Below are 17,332 nucleotides of genomic sequence, written 5' to 3' on the forward strand. Positions count from 1 at the left end.
TTGAAAAGTTTGTATCTTGATTCCAATCAAATCAATAGTCCAATCCCTTCCACTTTAGGTAATTTAACTCATTTGAGAGAATTGTATCTTCAATCCAATCAAATCAATGGTTCTATCCCTTCCACTTTCGGTAGTTTAACTAATTTGGAAGTTTTGTATCTTGATTCCAATCAAATCAATGGTCCAATCCCTTCCATTTTGGGTAATTTAACTACTTTGAAAGATTTGTATCTTGGTTCCAATCAAATCAATGGTCTAATCCCTTTCACTTTGGTTAATTTAACTAATTTGGAAGGATTGTTTCTTCATTCCAATCAAATCATTGGTTCCATTCCCTCAGAAATAGGAAACCTGAAGAATTTGATTACCTTGGACCTCTCGAATAATTGCCTCAATGGTCCAATCCCTTCCATTTTGAGTCATTTAACTAATTTGGTAGGATTGTACCTCAGACAAAATCAAATTAAAGGTTCCATCCCCAGAGAAATAGGGAACATGAAGAGTTTGTCTAGCTTGTATCTCGATCATAACAATCTCATTGGTCATATCCCCACTCAGATTGGCAACCTTCGTTCGTTGAAAGATCTTGACCTTAGTCATAACTTTATTAGTGGAGAAGCACCTGTTGAAATTGGGTCGACTATTGACAATTTACGGAGGTTGGATATCAGCTACAATAATCTTATCGGCAATATTCCCAAAAGTTATGTTGCTATTCAAATAGTCAACTTGTCGTACAATTCTTTGGCAGGTCCAATTCCATTAGATTTTGATAAATTCCATACACCTGATACATTAATTGGCAACAAATATTTGGGCGGCGGCTTCATGGGTTTCCCTCCTTGCCTTCCAACTAGTAACAAATCAATTGTAACCAAAGTGAAATTTTTTGTTCCCATTGCCATTTCCCTTGGATTCTTAGTTCTTGGGGGCTTTCTTCTATGTCGACGCATGGTCAAAAAAACCCAATTTGAGTCAAGATCAGAAACAAAGAATGGGAACTTGTTCTCAATATGGAATTATGATGGACATATTGCATATGAAGACATCATTGAAGCAACCGAGGACTTTGATATAAAATACTGTATTGGAGCCGGTGGTTATGGCAGTGTTTACAAAGCAAAATTACCATGCGGAAAAGTGATTGCCTTGAAAAAACTTCATCGGTTGGAGGCTGAGAACCCAACTTTTGATATGAGTTTCAGAAACGAGGTAAAAGTGTTAACAGAGATTCGCCATCGAAATATTATAAAACTTCATGGGTTCTGTTTACATAAGCGATGCATGTTTCTGGTTTACGAGTACATGGAAAGAGGAAGCCTATTTTGTATCCTAAATAATGATGTTGAAGCGATAGAATTGGATTGGAGTAAGAGATTAAACATCATCAAAGGCACTGCCCACGCTTTATCTTACATGCATCATGAATGCATTCCAACAATTGTTCATCGAGATATAACAAGCAACAATATTTTATTGAACAATAAACTAGAGGCTTCTGTCTCTGACTTTGGCACAGCTAAGCTCCTTGATCCTGATTCCTCCAACCAAACGTTAGTTGTCGGCACTTACGGTTACATTGCCCCAGGTAAACTATTCTTTTCCTTACAATAAATTATGTCTTTATTTATTTATTCGGTTCTACCTATTATTCTAAAAGAAAGTATTAGCCATGTAAAACAATGTCTTTCCTAATATTTGTGACAGTAGGGTTACCTTGTCATTTGCTATTTGAATCAATTCATGCATGATCGCAAACAACCACTTTCACTATAGAATTTTTATACAATGACAAGTTTTGACCAACTTTTTTCAATTGAAAAATATACAAAAGGAAAAAGGAAAAAGAAATAAAAAATTAAAAATATGTTTTTACATTTTTAATAGTTTTTTTTTTTCTTATATATATGCAGAGTTTGCTTATACCATGAAAGTTACTGAAAAATGCGATGTTTTTAGCTTTGGAGTTGTGGCACTGGAAATAATAATGGGAAGACATCCAACGGAACTCTTGACTTCATTATCATCTTCGTCTTCTCAAAACATGATGTTACATGAAATATTAGACCAACGTTTGCCACCTCCCAATCATTTGGTTCAACAAGATATTTTCCTTGTCGCTACAATAGCATTTGCATGTCTCCACGAAAAACCAAAGTCTCGGCCTACAATGAAATGCGTGTCTCAAGAATTTCTTTCTCAGAAGAAGCCAATAGCCAAGCCTTTACAAGCACTTTCATTATGGCAGCTAAGGAACCAAAAAATGTATATGATTTGATCGGGGAAAGATCCCCAATTATGAAGTGTTTGTTTTAAGGCAGAGGATCATGCAATTTATAGAACTTATATACTTATAATAAATGTTGTGCAGGACAATTGTAATGCCATGAATTGTGTTATTTTCTAGATTTTACCCATTTTCTATATATATATATATATATATATATATATATATATATATATATATATATATATATATATATATAAACTATGTACATGTACATGTATATGTGTATGTATGTATATATATATAGGATTGTATGGGCAGTGGTGGTTAGCAGGTATTGCCAAAATGCAAGGAGAATAGAAGAAAAATGAACCCAATTCCTTTCCTCAATCCATCCGGCCTTTACCCAAACAATTCATAACTCAACAACAAATTTCCTAAATAATCCCACTCTCCTTGATCAAAATTTTCACCAAAACTAATACCCAAATATAAGCCTCTTGACTTCACATTTCCACTATTAAAAAATAAAATTATAAGTTAAAAAATAAAAATTTAGCCTATTTACAAATTTTTATTGGCCCTAGACTCCTGCCCAAAAGAGCTTCTATCTCCATCCCGACTAATATGCTGTAGCTTTTTTTATAGCACCAAAGCCAAATTCTTCAAGTAAAATAAAGATAATCAATTTCATGATTAAGATTCTGAGTACAAAATGGCATGGCAAATTCAACCACAATAATCATCATTAAATGAAGAGCAAAAACAATTGAGGCTCCTTTTGGGGTGGCAACCAAACAAACATATAAATATTAAAAGTATACCTATCTAAAGGGGCATGGGAGCTCACCATTTACCAGGAATTCGAATGCAAATGATGTAAACAAATAAGAAAACATTGGATTTCCTCTCAACTACATTCACAAAATTGAAAATTGTTGTACAAGAAAGTACCTTCTTTTTTCTTTTTCTTTTTTTCTTTTCCATGTTCTCCTCTGGTCAAAGAAAATCTACAAAGAAACACCTAATAACACAGATATTACAAGCCACAATTCATATGAGAACATGGGCTGGTTTCCTCCACTGGAGCAAGAGAAAAATAAATAAATAAATAAAAATTCAAACCGAAAAAAAATAATGAATATTACAATTTTCTCTTTAGCTAGCTAAGTGGCTAGGAGAGTTGTTGAACATATTGTGCCAAATAAATGCTCTAGAAAGCACCATCTCCAACTCTTGGTGAGTCCAGTTCTGTGTTAGAAGGTGTTGAAGGAACATCACCAATTCTTGGAAATCAAGCTTCTGAAGCTTATCTGACCACTGAATATAAGGTAACAGCTCATTTTAACCATTTCACATATAATCATCACTATCACGAAATAAAATGTAACTCGATTTTGGGTGCAGTGAAGGTAGTTGTTGTTATGACAATGGAAGAGGAAGATGATAATATATTGTGATTGGATAAAGTAATGTTTTTTTTTTTTTTTTTTGTAATGTGCTTTGATACCATGACGTACTTATTTAATACACTGTTACTTTGTTTACTACTTTTTTTTTCTTTGATAACCTGATTTAATTATATGATATATCATTTTTGTATCTTGTGAGATTTTATCTCACCTAATACAAAACAAAGTTTTAGTAAATACCACTAAAACACTCATGCTCAAACTTTAGGATAATTATTTCCATTAAATCTTTATCAATATAAAAAAATATATATATATATATATATTTATATATTTTACATTAATATTTTTATTTTGTGAATAAAAATTAATTTTTATAGGTTAATATTATTGAATGAAAATATAAAAAAAAAAATATTTTGATTTTCCGTACGCACTAAACGCTGAAAAATATTTTTTTAAAAATATTTGACGTCGGAAAACATTTTAAAATATACAAAGAAACACTATAATACAGATATTACAAGCCACAATTCACATGAGAACATGGGCTGGTTTCCTCCATCAGAGCAAGAGAAACAAAATAAAGAAATAAAATAAAAAAACCAAACATTTATAGATGCTAAATGTTTTGGAAATTCACTTTCAACTTGAATGAAGGAAGCTAGCATGGGAGTTAATTTTGGATAAAACAAATTCTTCTGCCCAAATTAATTAATAATGTTTTGGTTCTGACATTTCAAGGTATTATTTTGTTTAGAAACTAATTAAACACAATTTCACGGTAATCCCCGCCAAGACTAATATAATATAATACTCATTCAATCCAATCAAAACCAAATTAATTTTTGCAATTTAATGATTAATTTCCAATCAAGAATTCATAACTAATTTGGAAACTTTGTATCTTATGCTCTTGGTGAGTCTAGTTTTGTGTTTGAAGGTGTTGAAGGAACATCACTAATTCTCAGACATCAAGATTCTGAAGCTTATCTGGCCACTGAATATAAGGTAACAACTCATTTTAACTATTTTACATATAATTATCACTATCACAAAAGAAAATGTAACTTGATCACGATCACGCCAACTGTCCAGAGATTTAGCCGGAGAAAAAGGCATAACCAAATGGACAGTATACAACAAATAATATTACCTGCTTAATTCAAACTGAATCCTCTATATATAGATTCTTGCAAAATCTTCACAAATTAAATGTTGTATTTAATAGTGTAGATACTAAATAGGAAAAACTACGCATAACCCCTTCAAACTACTACATCATTGTCAATGTACCCCTCAAACTACCAATTGTGTTAATCTCCCCCTTTAAACTACAAGAAAATGTCAATGTCCCCCTAATGACAGAAATGCCCTTCATAAAATTATTAAAATAAAATAAAAAATAAAAAAAATTATTTAAAAAAATCTAAAATAACCAAAATTTATTCCAAAAAAATAAAAATTAAAACTGTTTTTATTTTTTTTTGAAAATAATAATTTTCAGTTTTTTTTCCCATTTTTTTCTTTTTAAAAAAATTGTTCTTTTTCGTTTTTTTTTAATTTAATAAAAACAGGTTTTTTTTTTCATTTGTTTTATTTTTTAAAAAAAAATAAATAAATTTCAGTTATTTTTTGTTTTTTCGTTTTTTTTTCTTTTAAAAAAAATGTTATTTTTCGTTTTTTAATTTAATAAAGGCTAGTTTTTTTTTTCATTTGTTTTATTTTAAAAATAAATAAATAAATTTCAGTTAGCTTCTTTTTTTCTTTTTTCTTTTTCGTTTTTTTTTCTTTTTTAAAAAAATAAATTTCAGTTATTTTTTATTTGCTATTTTTTTTTAAAAAAAAAAAAAGACACAAATTAAAAATTTTGTTCTTTTATTTTAATTTTATTTTTCGTTTTTTTTTAAATATTTCTTTTTTAGTTTTTTTATTTTTTATTTTTTATTTTTTATGTTTTTTAGTTTTAGTTTTAATTTTTTGAATTAATGAGGACATTTTTTGTCTTATTCAAAAAAAATTAGGATCATTTTTGTCTAACTCAAATAAACCCTACAATTTTACTCGAATTCATAATTGAGATTGGGACACGATCGCAATGACAAAATCTGTAGAACTTATTGTCCAAATTTTAAGTGCTAATTAAAGGGTTTTGACAAGATTGTTCCTAGAATACAATGAAGTCTTAATGTTACTCGAGATTATCATTTTCTAGTGTAACAAAAAAACTCTTACGAAGAGAATTGTACAAAAGAAGTTGGTAGGAGACAAGAGAAAAGCTATTATTGTGTGTACATTCATGACCAAAGGGTTATATTTATAGTGAATTTGGACACATCTAGCTATTTAAAATCATTTGATCAAATGATCACAAATTGTGACTACCAAATCTAACTTAATGGACATTGCGCCTCAATAGTACCCAAAGCCCATTGCCTGAATGGTATTCAACAAATTGTTTTCAAAACCATACAAACTCACAAAGATAGACTTTCATATTCTCCGCAAGTGATTATTGACGGTGTTAATGGACTTGGATTATGTCTCAAGACATTCATAAATTATTTGCAAGGTTGTTTTTTTTTTTTTTTTTAATTAAAAAAAAAAATCACATTTACTAGGGAACAAATTGAGCAGTTGACGCTATGACCAGTATTGGACAATCTGCTGATAGATATCAGTTTTAGAATAACATATTTGCTTTCAGAAATAGGTAGGATTTTGAGAGAAGATATCATTCTGCCACGTACTAAATGGCTAAGAGCATCCCAAATCATTCAAAAAAAAAAAAAAAAAATGTCGAATGTCAAAAGTACCATCATAAAAAAAGAACAATTTTCTACTTTATCGCTAATTTTCTACAACTCCATCATAAGCGCATCACCAACAATATTATACATTATCGCTAATTAAAAAGTACAATTTTCTACTTTATTTACTACTTTTTTCAATATAAACTCGAGTGATTTTTTATTTCATTATTTATTTTCTTTAAATATAATTTTCTAATATTTCTTATTGTTTTCTTAAACCACGAAGAGAGAAAAATGACAGTAATAAACAAAATAAAACAAAAAATAAAAAAAATAAAAAATAATGATAATAAGAAGGAAGAAGAAGATGAAGATAAAGATGAAAAAAAAAGAAGAAGAAGAGGAAGAGGAGGAGATAGAATGATTAAAAAAAAAAAAAAAAAGAATACATGAGCTATAGTATGGCTAAGTAAAAAAGAAAAATATACGTTTGTGATCGTAATTTTTGCCTTATAATAACTAAATATACACAATATTAAAGTTTTAGAGCTAGCAATGGGATACTTATGCAGGGTAGTGTAGTGAATTCGCAATAGCAAACAACAAAAGAATTACAACTCTTCTCAAATCAAGATTCTATCAAGGAATCAAGACAAAATAGATAGAAAATTACTCATAAAGTGATTCATTTTGATAAATTGATAGAAAAATACATAAACCGGAGGCTAAAGCTATCTTAATAGGCTTATAATAATAATAATAAAAGAATGAAATAAAAACTTTTTAATGTACAAATTATACAAAATGACAACTTTTGCCTGGTAAATGTTGGAATTACAAACTTTTCATGAAGCACAAAATTGTAGCCCTCTGAATATGCTTTCCAACGCCACTAAATTTGTCTCAATTCAATGTCAAAATCAAAAAATAAGATTTTTTTAAGTAAAACAAATCTAAAAAAAAAATAAAAAAAATTGATAAAACTACTAGCATCATACAATCTAATGGTTTCAATAGAAAACCTGAATGCAAGTACCAAAAAAGAGTAGATTCTTCAACAGGTAGGGCCTTGACTCGAAGTAGTGCAACCTACGCAACAAGTTCGCTAGTCAAGAGTAGTTAGACCATGTTATTAATTAATGGCAAAATGTTCACTTTCAAATGGAAATTTGCAAGGGATCGAAAGATGATTTCGTGGAAATCTAAAAAGAGTAGCTGGTTACATTAATACTGTTGAGAATTCCAGCCCATCTAGCTGGAATGGTTCTAATGGGACCCTGTTGCATTGAATGTCTTTTCTTAGAAATAACATAACCATTCAGTAGTACTAGTCATTAACGTCAACACATACAAAACAATTGGTCTCAACCTTGACTCTCTCAACCTTGACTCCCACTCCACACGTTCAACCTTGACTCCCACTCCACACGTCTATATATCTTTCTTATTGAGAGATCCATAAGAAATAATTGGAGCTATTCAATTTGATATAGACAAGGTGAGAAATATTGGGTGTAGTGAAGGTAGTTGTTGTTATGACGGTGGAAGAGGAAGATGATGATATATTGTGATTGGATCAAGTAATGGTTTTTATTTTTTAATTGTGCTTTGATACCATGAAATACTTATTTATTACATATTACTCTTTTATGAAATCATTTCATTGTCGAACCAAAGTCTATAAACTGTTATTTTATTCACTACCTATATATTTTTCTTGATAACCTGATTTAATTATATGATATATCATTTTTGTACCTTGTGACATTTCATCTCACCTAACACAAAACAAAATTTCAGAAAATACCACTAAAACACTTATACCCGAGCTTTAAGATAATTACTCACATTAAATCTTCTTCAAACATAAAAAATATTTTACATAATATTTTTATGTTGTGAAAAAAAAAATTGATTTTTATAGGTTAATATTATTGAATAAAAATATAAAAAATATTTGTGATTTTCTGTACACACCAAACGCTGGAAAATGTTTTCTGCTGAAAATATTTTACGTCGAAAAACTTTTTAAAATATACAAAGAAACACCATGATACAGATATTACAAGCCACAATTCACATGAGAACATGGTCTAGTTTCCACTCTCCTCCGCCGGAGAAAAAAAAATAAAAAATAAAAAACCAAACATTTATAGATGTTAAACCCAAGCAAAAAATGGAAAAGATATTCAAGAGAAAAAAAAAAAAATCAAACCGAGGAAAAATAATGAATAATACAATTTTTTTTCTTTAGCTAAGCACTGTTTAATAATAATAGAACATGGCTATTTCACCATTGACCAAATACTAAGTAGTTCAAGCCTCGCAGCAAGTTGTGCACGCCAAGAGACTAATTGTCATCCAATCCATTAGTCTGGTCATTAATTTTTAGTATTAATTTTTTTTTTAAAAAAAAAATATATAGTACTAAAATGTGGTAGATGTGATTTAAAGTAAAAGAAGTTTATAATTTTTTGTACGAAAAAGTGAAAAAATAAAAAAATAAAAATTGTTTTGAAGTATTTTTTTTTTAAATGGTAATAAAAAATCTAAAAAATGTGCATGCACCTTCTAATTAATTCACTTTCAAAAGGAAATTCACTTTCAACGTAAATGAAGGAAGCTAGCATGGGAGTTAATTTTGAATAAAACAAATTTTTTCTTCCCAAATTAATAATGTTTTATTTGGTTCAAGGTATTATTTTGTTTAGAAACTAATTATTAAACACAATTTTATGGTAATTTTGCAGTTTGATAGGACTCGAAAAATACAAGAATAACGTGAGTCACGAATGGTTCTAATGGGACCCCCTAGCTGTAAGTTGCATTGAATGTACATCTTTACTTTAGAAATAACAATTGTCCCCGCCAAGACTAATAATACTTATTCAATCCAATCAAAACCAAATTAATTTTTGCAATTTAATGATTAATTTCCAATCAAGAATTAATAACGTGAGTCACGATGCGCCCCAAGTTTATTGATGATCACTCAATAATGTGAGACGCGTTTTGCACATGAATCCCATCCTCGATCCATGTATAATTAATAATTTCAAAATTTTGTTAAAGATCGAGAAAGAATCTTACTTAATTAAGGCTGCCCCGGAAATTCCACTTTCAAAACGAAATTCACATCGATCGTGTTTTCTTTCCAAAATTAATGCGGAATACACAACGTACACAATTATTAATTAATCCCGACCCCGCGTGCGTGCCTTGAGAAATTAAGCTCAACACAACGTTCACTACGTACCTACTCCATCATCAACGAACGTACTCCACATTCAACGTCGTCGTCTTCGTCAACACAAAATAACTCCCACCTACTCCACACCTCTATCTTTCTTATATATATTAAAGCCAGTCATGAACAAATATATTATACAATCAATCAATCAATCATTATACACTTGTAATTAATTAAGCATGGTGTTCATTGCATGGGCTACCTGTTTCTTCTTCTATGCAGCTCACTTTGTTGCGGCATCTCAATCATCAGCACTACAACTAGAAGCAAGTGCCTTGCTCGCGAGTGGGTGGTGGAGAAGCACCAATAACACCAACAATACCTCAAGTCGTTGCAAGTGGCCTGGTATTGCTTGCAATGCTGCTGGAAGCGTCACAGAGATTGCCGTGGGTGCTTTCTATTTGGGAGGTGAGATGTCAAAACTCAACCTCTCTTACTTTCCAAATTTAGTCCGCCTTGATCTTTCTAGAAATGGACTTCAGGGGAGTATCCCAGTCGAGATAGGTACTCTATCAAAACTCAACTACCTTGATCTGTCCCATAATACTATGACAGGTGAGTTGCCTCTTTCACTTACAAACCTCACCCAATTAGTGATGTTTAACGTTTCCTCTAATCAAATCATTGGATCAATCCCTACTTCTCTTTCGCTTTTAATCCATCTCACCCATGTCATTTTGTATGACAATCAAATCAATGGTTCTATCCCTTCCACTTTGGGTAGTTTAACTAATTTGGAAGTTTTGTATCTTTTTTCCAATCAAATCAATGGTCCAATCCCTTCCACTTTGGGTAGTTAAACTAATTTGGAACGTTTGTATCTTGATTTCAATCAAATCATTGGTCCAATCCCTTCCACTTTGGGTAATTTAACTAATTTGAAATTTTTGTCTCTTAGTTTCAATCAAATCAATGGTCCAATCCCTTCCACTTTGGGTAATTTAACTAATTTGGAAGTTTTGTATCTTGATTCCAATCACATCAATGGTTCCATTCCCCCAGAAATAGGAAACATGAAGAATTTGAATACCTTGAGCCTCTCGAATAATAGCCTCATTGGTCCAATCCCTTCCGCTTTGGGTCATTTAACTAATTTGGAATATTTGTATCTTGATTCCAATCACATCAATGGTCCAATCCCCCCAGAACTAGGAAACCTTCATTCGTTGGAATATCTTGACCTTGGTCATAACTTTATTAGTGGAGAAGCACCCATTGAACTTGGGTTTATTGACCATTTATGGAGCTTGAATATCAGCCACAATAATCTTACCGGCAATATTCCCGATAATTACTATTCTATTCAAACAGTCAACTTGTCGTATAATTCTTTGACAGGTCCAATTCCAACATATTTTCATCGATACGATACACTTGACACATTAATTGGCAACAAGTATTTGTGCGGTGACTTCACGGGTTTCCCTCCTTGCCCACCAACTCGTAACAAATCAATTGTAACCAAAGCAAAAATTTGTGTTCCCATCGCCATTTCCCTTGGATTCTTAGTTCTTGGAGGCTTTCTCCTATGTCGACGCATAGTCAAGAAAGCCCAATTTGAGTCAAGAAAAGAAACAAAGCATGGGAACTTGTTCTCAATATGGAATTATGATGGACATATTGCATATGAAGACATCATTGAAGCAACCGAGGACTTTGATATAAAATACTGTATTGGAGCCGGTGGTTATGGCAGTGTTTACAAAGCAAAATTACCATGTGGAAAAGTGATTGCCTTGAAAAAACTTCATCGGTTGGAGGCTGAGAACCCAACTTTTGATATGAGTTTCAAAAACGAAGTAAAAGTGTTAACAGAGATTCGCCATCGAAATATTATAAAACTTTATGGGTTCTGTTTACATAAGCGATGCATGTTTCTGGTTTACGAGTACATGGAAAGGGGAAGCCTATTTTGTATCCTAAATAATGATGTTGAAGCGATAGAATTGGATTGGAGCAAGAGATTGAACATCATCAAAGGCACTGCCCACGCTTTATCTTACATGCATCATGAATGCATTCCAACAATTGTTCATCGAGATATAACAAGCAACAATATTTTATTGAACAATAAACAAGAGGCTTTTGTCTCTGACTTTGGCACAGCTAAGCTCCTTGATCCTGATTCCTCCAACCAAACGTTAGTTGCCGGCACTTATGGTTACATTGCCCCAGGTAAACTATTCTTTTCCTTACAATAAATTATGTCTTTATTTATTTATTCGGTTCTACCTATTATTTTAAAAGAAAGTATTAGCCATGTAGAACAAATGTCTTTCCTAATATTTGTGATAGTAGGATTACCTTGTCATTTGCTATTTGAGTCAATTCTTGCATGATCGCAAACAACCACTTTCACTATAGAATTTTTATACACTGACAAGTTTTGACCAACGTTTTTCAATTGAAAAATATACAAAAGGAAAAAGAAGTAAAAAATTAAAAATATGTTTTTACATTTTTAATAGTTTTTTTTTGTTGTTCTTTTCTTATATATATATATATATGCAGAGTTGGCTTATACCATGAAAGTTACTGAAAAATGCGATGTTTATAGCTTTGGAGTTGTGGCACTTGAAATAATAATGGGAAGACATCCAACGGAACTCTTGACTTCATTATCATCATCGTCTTCTCAAAACATGATGTTACATGAAATATTAGATCAACGTTTGCCACCTCCCAATCATTTGGTTCAACAAGATATTTTTCTTGTCGCTACAATAGCATTTGCATGCCTTCAAGAAAAACCAAAGTCTCGACCTACAATGAAATGCGTGTCTCAAGAATTTCTTTCTCAGAAGAAGCCAATAGCCAAGCCTTTACAAGCTCTTTCATTATGGCAGCTACGGAACCAAAAAATGTATATGATTTGATCGGGAAAAGATCCCCAATTATGAAGTGTTTGTTTTTAGGCCGAGGATCATGCAATTTGTGGAACTTATATACCTATAATAAATGTTGTCTATGAGAATTGTAATGCCATGAATTATGTGAATGTCCATAAAAAATCATACAAAACGTTAACCTTAACCTCATATAAGTAAACAATCCATAACTAGATAACAAATTTCCTAAATAATCCTACGGTCAAATGGAGAAAATAGCATGATTGAAACTTTCACCAAAACTTGATTGAATTACAAAACGCCTCAATCTCCGAGCATTTTTAAGCCTCCTCACTTCACATCTCTCTTCCCGTGCCTGTTTTTCTTCTAACCTTAAACCGCCCTTTTGAGTGAAGTGGTGAATCCAACGGATATGAGGAGCTTGGTTGTAATGGGCTCCCTCAAATTCCACTTCCCTCGAGTGGGTCTTCTCAAAAACGTCCCGAAACCCTACCCACGCTCTTCAGCGGTGAGCTGTGGCCTCAGGGGCGGACCCAGAAAGCCTCTGTTGAGGAAAAGCGTGCTGTCCTCTGAAGCCATTCAAGCAGTCCATTCCTTGAAGCTAGCCGGATCATCCGCACCCAGATTGCAACAGGTTTTCAATGCCAGCCTCACCAGGCTGTTGAAGGCAGACTTGTTGGACACCTTGGCTGAGCTCCAAAGACAAAATCATTTGTACTTGGCCCTTCAGGTATTTTGTTAAGATGGTCAACATTCGAATCACTGATTTCCTGATTGTTTTAGAACCTTGTAGAACTCTGTTCTTTACGAACTACAAATATTATGAAACACGGCTTGTGTGAATGTCATGTTAATTTGCTTCCGTTCAATGTTCTTTTCCTTTTGGGGCCTTCATAAGTATTCAATTCAATTGAGCTGGAATTACAATGTGGGTAAATTATAATAATTCAAAACTTTAATTATTTGAAACTAATTACACCATGAAGAAACTGCATTGTTTGTTTATTGAGTATTTTTGTCATTAGATAATGTATCTGTTTGCAAAAATTTTGTTCAGGATCCTAAAAAAGTAAGAAAAATGGGGAATACTCTCTTAAGAAAATGAGGAAATGTATCTGTGAGATTTTTGATTGAGGTGCCTCCCATGTTGTATGATATCAATGGCTTTGGGGTTTGATTTTCTTTAGCAATATGTGATAATCAGGTTTTAGGTAAACAGGTTGAGTGGTTTGCCAAAACAGATGCACAAATTAAATAATTATTGCTTTAGGAAATATCTTTTAGCATTTGAAAATGGACTAGCTGGTTCCTTGTCCTTCCTGTGCAACTGGCCAGTTTACCAGTTTCCAAGATGCTTGTTCCAATCAAGAAAGCTCTATGACTAAGTTCTGGCCTACCGTTAACTGTTACGTTTCTTTGATTGCCCAATTTTTAGTATTAGTTGAATATCTGTTCTTTGGAATTTGTATTTTATCTGAGTATAAATCAGGTTTTAGGTGTTCCAATTTGTGCGCAAGGAAGAGTGGTATGAACCAGATTTGCTCATTTACTGTGACATGATTCTACTGTTGGGAAAGAACAAATTGATTGAAATGGCTGAAGAGCTCTTTTCTGAACTAAAGAAAGAAGGCTTAGAACCCAACACAAGGGCTTTTGCTGAGATGATTGGAGCATACATGCAAGTGGGTATGATAGAAAAGGCAATGGAGACATATGAATCGATGAAGGCATCAGGTTGTGCCCAAGATAGGTTAACGTTTATGATATTGATAAGAAACCTTGAGAAGGCTCGGTAAGAAGAAGTACCAACAGTGGTAAAGAAGGAATGTGTTGAATATGTTGATTCTCCTGAGAAATTCCTTGAAGAAGTCGAACAAAAATATTTAAGAAATTTAAGTATGTCTCTTCATTAATATAGGGAAAGAAAGCTGCATTCTCTGACTGTTATTTGAAGGAAAATCCACATCAGGCCATTAGTTGCGAGTGGCCTAGTATTACTTGCAATGTTGCTGGAAGCGTCTCAAAGATTGCCATGCGCTCTGGTGGTTTCTATTTGGGAGAGATGTTAAAACTCAACCTCTCTTGCTTTCCAAATTTAGTCCGCCTTGATCTTCCAATCACTAGACTTCAGGGAAATATTCCAGGGGAGATAAGTACTCTATCCAAACTCGCATATCTTGATCTGTCTCATAATTATCTAACAGGTCCAATCCCTTTCACTTTGGGTTATTTAACTAATTTGGAATATTTGTTTCTTGGTTCTAATCAAATCAATGGTCCAATCCCTTCCACTTTGGGTGATTTAACTAATTTGAAAGTTTTGTCTATTCATTTCAATCAAATCAATGGTCCAATCCCTTCCACTTTGGGTAATTTAACTAATTTGAAATATTTGTATCTTGATTCCAATCAAATCATTGGTCCAATCTCTTTCACTTTGGGTGATTTAACTAATTTGAAAGGATTGTCTCTTCATTTCAATCAAATTACTGGTCCAATCCCTTCCACTTTGGGTAGTTTAACTAATTTGAAAGGATTGTTTCTTCATTCCAATCAAATCAATGGTTCCATTCCCCCAGAACTAGGAAACCTTGATTTGTTGGAAAATCTTGACCTTAGTCATAACCTTATTAGTTGAGAAGTACCTGTTAAACTTGGATTTATTGACAATTTATGGGGCTTGGATATCAGCTACAATAATCTTACTGGCAATATTCCTAATAGTTACATTTCTATTCAAACAATCAGCTTGTCATACAATTCTTTGACAGGTCCAATTCCAACATATTTTCATCGATATGATACACTTGACACATTAAATGGCAACAAGTATTTGTACGGTAACTTCATGGGTTTTCCTCATTGCCATCCAACTAGTAACAAATCAAATGTAACCAAAGTGAAATTTTTTGTTCCCATCGCCATTTCCCTTGGATTCTTAGTTCTTGGGGCTTTCTCCTATCTCGACACATGGTCAAGAAAACCTAATTTAAGTCAAGAAAAGAAACAAAGCATAGGAACTTGTTCTCAATATGGAATTATGATGGACATATTGCATATGAAGACATCATTGAAGTAACTGAGGACTTTGATATAAAATACTGTATTGGAACCGGTGGTTATGACAGCGTTTACAAAGCAAAATTACTTGGTGGAAAAGTGATTGCCTTGAAGAAACTTCACCGGTTGGAGGCCGAAAACCCAACTTTTGATATGAGTTTCGGAAACGAGGTAAAAGTATTAACAGATATCCGTCATTGAAACATTATAAAACTTCATGGGTTCTATTTACATACGCAATGCATATTTCTGGTTTACGAGTACATGGAAAGGGGAAGCCTATTTTCTATCGTATATAACAATGTTGAAGCTATGGAACTAGATTGGAGCAAGAGAATAAACATCATCAAAGGCACTACCCACGCTTTATCTTACATGCATCATGAATGCATTCCAGTAATTGTTCATCGAGATATATATAACAAGCAACAATAGTTTATTGAACAATAAATTAGAGGCTTTTGTCTCTAACTTTGGAACAGCTACGCTCCTTGATCCTGATTCCTACAATCAAACGTTAGTTGCCGGCACTTACGGTTACATTGCCCCAGGTGAACTATTCTTTTCCCAACAATAAACTATGGCTTTATTTATTTATTTATTCAATGCTACCTATTATTCAAAAAAGGAAGTATTAGTCATGTAGAACAAATGTCTTTCCCAATATTTGTGCTAGTAAGGTTACCTTGTCATTTACTATTTAAATAAATTCTTGCATGATTGCAAACAACCACTTTCACCATAGAATTTATATGCATTGACAAGTTTTGACCAACTTCTTTCTTTTGAAAAATATAAAAAAGGAAAAGATGAAAAAAAAAGTTTAAAAATATGTTTTTTACATTTTTAATAGTTCTTTTTTCTTTTGTTCCTTTTTATATATGCATTGTTGGCCTATAACATGAAAGTTATTGAAAAATGTGATGTTTATAGCTTTGGAGTTGTGGCACTGGAAACAATAATGGGAAAATATCCAACAGAACTCTTGACTTTATTATCATCATCGTCTTCTCAAAACATGATGTTACATGAAATATTATACCAACGTTTGCCACCTCCCAATCATTTGGTTGCACAAGATATTTTCTTGTCTCGCTAATATAGCATTTGCATGCCTACGTGAAAAACTAAAGTCTCGGCCTACAATGAAATGCGTTTCTTTCTCGGAAGAAGTCAATAGCCAAGCCTTTACAAGCACTTTCATTATAGCAGCTAAGGAACCAAGAAATTTATATGGTTTGATCAAGGACGGATACTCAATTATGAAGTGTTTTTTTCTAGGGTGAATATCATGCGATTGGTGGAACTTATATATTTATAATAAATGTTGTGTATGACAATTGTAATGCCATGAATTATGTCCATATAAAATTTATGTGATTGGAATAAATTCCTCCAATCTAGTTCAGTGGAAATCTTTGTCCCTAAGTAAACAAATATGTCCATATAAAATCATATAAAACATTAACCTCAACCTCAAATAAGCTAACTTAGTCATTTAACTCAACACACATGTTTAACTAATATCACCGAACAATAAGATTATTTTTATTAATTTACTACCAAGACTACTTCTCTTATCACATATTTGATAATCTGATAACAAAATACTGTTAAGGTTACTTGCTAACGCAAATTGTGCAGAAAGTAAATTATATCCATCAAATAAACCATACTAAAAATTTTGGTGCAAAATTTGTGACATACAGTCCATGGGTCCATAGATCCTACTACCAATTTCTCCAATTCCAATTCCAAATCCATTTTGTTAACCACCAATA

The 17,332-nt window shown here is 32.3% G+C and overlaps 3 protein-coding genes and 1 pseudogene across 5 annotated transcripts; all 4 read left to right on the forward strand.

Annotated features, from left to right (window-relative positions):
• Nucleotides 1-385: 385 nt before the first annotated feature.
• On the forward strand, nt 386-2,387 carry LOC133879133 (MDIS1-interacting receptor like kinase 2-like). The gene is made up of 2 exons (XM_062317679.1): nt 386-1,588; nt 1,914-2,387. The coding sequence occupies exons 1-2, from the start codon at nt 496-498 to the stop codon at nt 2,276-2,278; spliced, it is 1,458 nt and encodes a 485-aa protein (XP_062173663.1). The 5' UTR covers nt 386-495; the 3' UTR covers nt 2,279-2,387.
• Nucleotides 2,388-9,766: 7,379 nt separating this feature from the next.
• On the forward strand, nt 9,767-10,442 carry LOC133879140 (probable leucine-rich repeat receptor-like protein kinase At1g35710). Its single transcript, XM_062317687.1, has one exon. It carries the CDS (start codon nt 9,822-9,824, stop codon nt 10,440-10,442), a length of 621 nt encoding a protein of 206 aa, XP_062173671.1. The 5' UTR covers nt 9,767-9,821.
• A 17-nt stretch (nt 10,443-10,459) lies between these two features.
• Nucleotides 10,460-14,703, forward strand: LOC133879115 (MDIS1-interacting receptor like kinase 2-like). Of its 3 annotated transcripts, none has more exons than XM_062317665.1 (3): nt 10,460-11,817; nt 12,887-13,221; nt 13,981-14,156. In XM_062317665.1, exons 1-3 carry the CDS (start codon nt 10,656-10,658, stop codon nt 14,020-14,022), a joined length of 1,539 nt encoding a protein of 512 aa, XP_062173649.1. In that variant the 5' UTR covers nt 10,460-10,655; the 3' UTR covers nt 14,023-14,156. The 3 variants fall into 3 exon arrangements, with proteins under 3 accessions (XP_062173649.1, XP_062173653.1, XP_062173643.1); XM_062317659.1 differs by having other exon boundaries at nt 10,544-11,817; nt 13,988-14,703; XM_062317669.1 differs by lacking the exons at nt 12,887-13,221; nt 13,981-14,156 and adding an exon at nt 12,154-12,627 and having other exon boundaries at nt 10,468-11,817.
• LOC133859299 (MDIS1-interacting receptor like kinase 2-like) lies at nt 14,524-16,128 on the forward strand (annotated as a pseudogene).
• Nucleotides 16,129-17,332: the final 1,204 nt, after the last annotated feature.

The sequence above is a fragment of the Alnus glutinosa genome, chromosome 1, assembly GCF_958979055.1.
Source record: "Alnus glutinosa chromosome 1, dhAlnGlut1.1, whole genome shotgun sequence".
NCBI lineage: Eukaryota > Viridiplantae > Streptophyta > Magnoliopsida > Fagales > Betulaceae > Alnus > Alnus glutinosa.

What these genes read in the sequence shown, in the direction of transcription:
- LOC133879140 (XM_062317687.1), top strand. Translation starts at nt 9,822, where the DNA reads ATGGTGTTCATTGCATGGGCTACCTGTTTCTTCTTCTATGCAGCTCAC.
- LOC133879115 (XM_062317659.1), top strand. Translation starts at nt 10,656, where the DNA reads ATGAAGAATTTGAATACCTTGAGCCTCTCGAATAATAGCCTCATTGGT. An exon ending in TTATGGTTACATTGCCCCAG is followed by an intron (nt 11,818 to 12,886) that starts GTAAACTATTCT and finishes TTTTGAGTGAAG; the next exon opens with TGGTGAATCCAACGGATATG. An exon ending in ATTTGTACTTGGCCCTTCAG is followed by an intron (nt 13,222 to 13,987) that starts GTATTTTGTTAA and finishes ATCAGGTTTTAG; the next exon opens with GTGTTCCAATTTGTGCGCAA.
- LOC133879133 (XM_062317679.1), top strand. Translation starts at nt 496, where the DNA reads ATGAAGAGTTTGTCTAGCTTGTATCTCGATCATAACAATCTCATTGGT. An exon ending in TTACGGTTACATTGCCCCAG is followed by an intron (nt 1,589 to 1,913) that starts GTAAACTATTCT and finishes ATATATATGCAG; the next exon opens with AGTTTGCTTATACCATGAAA.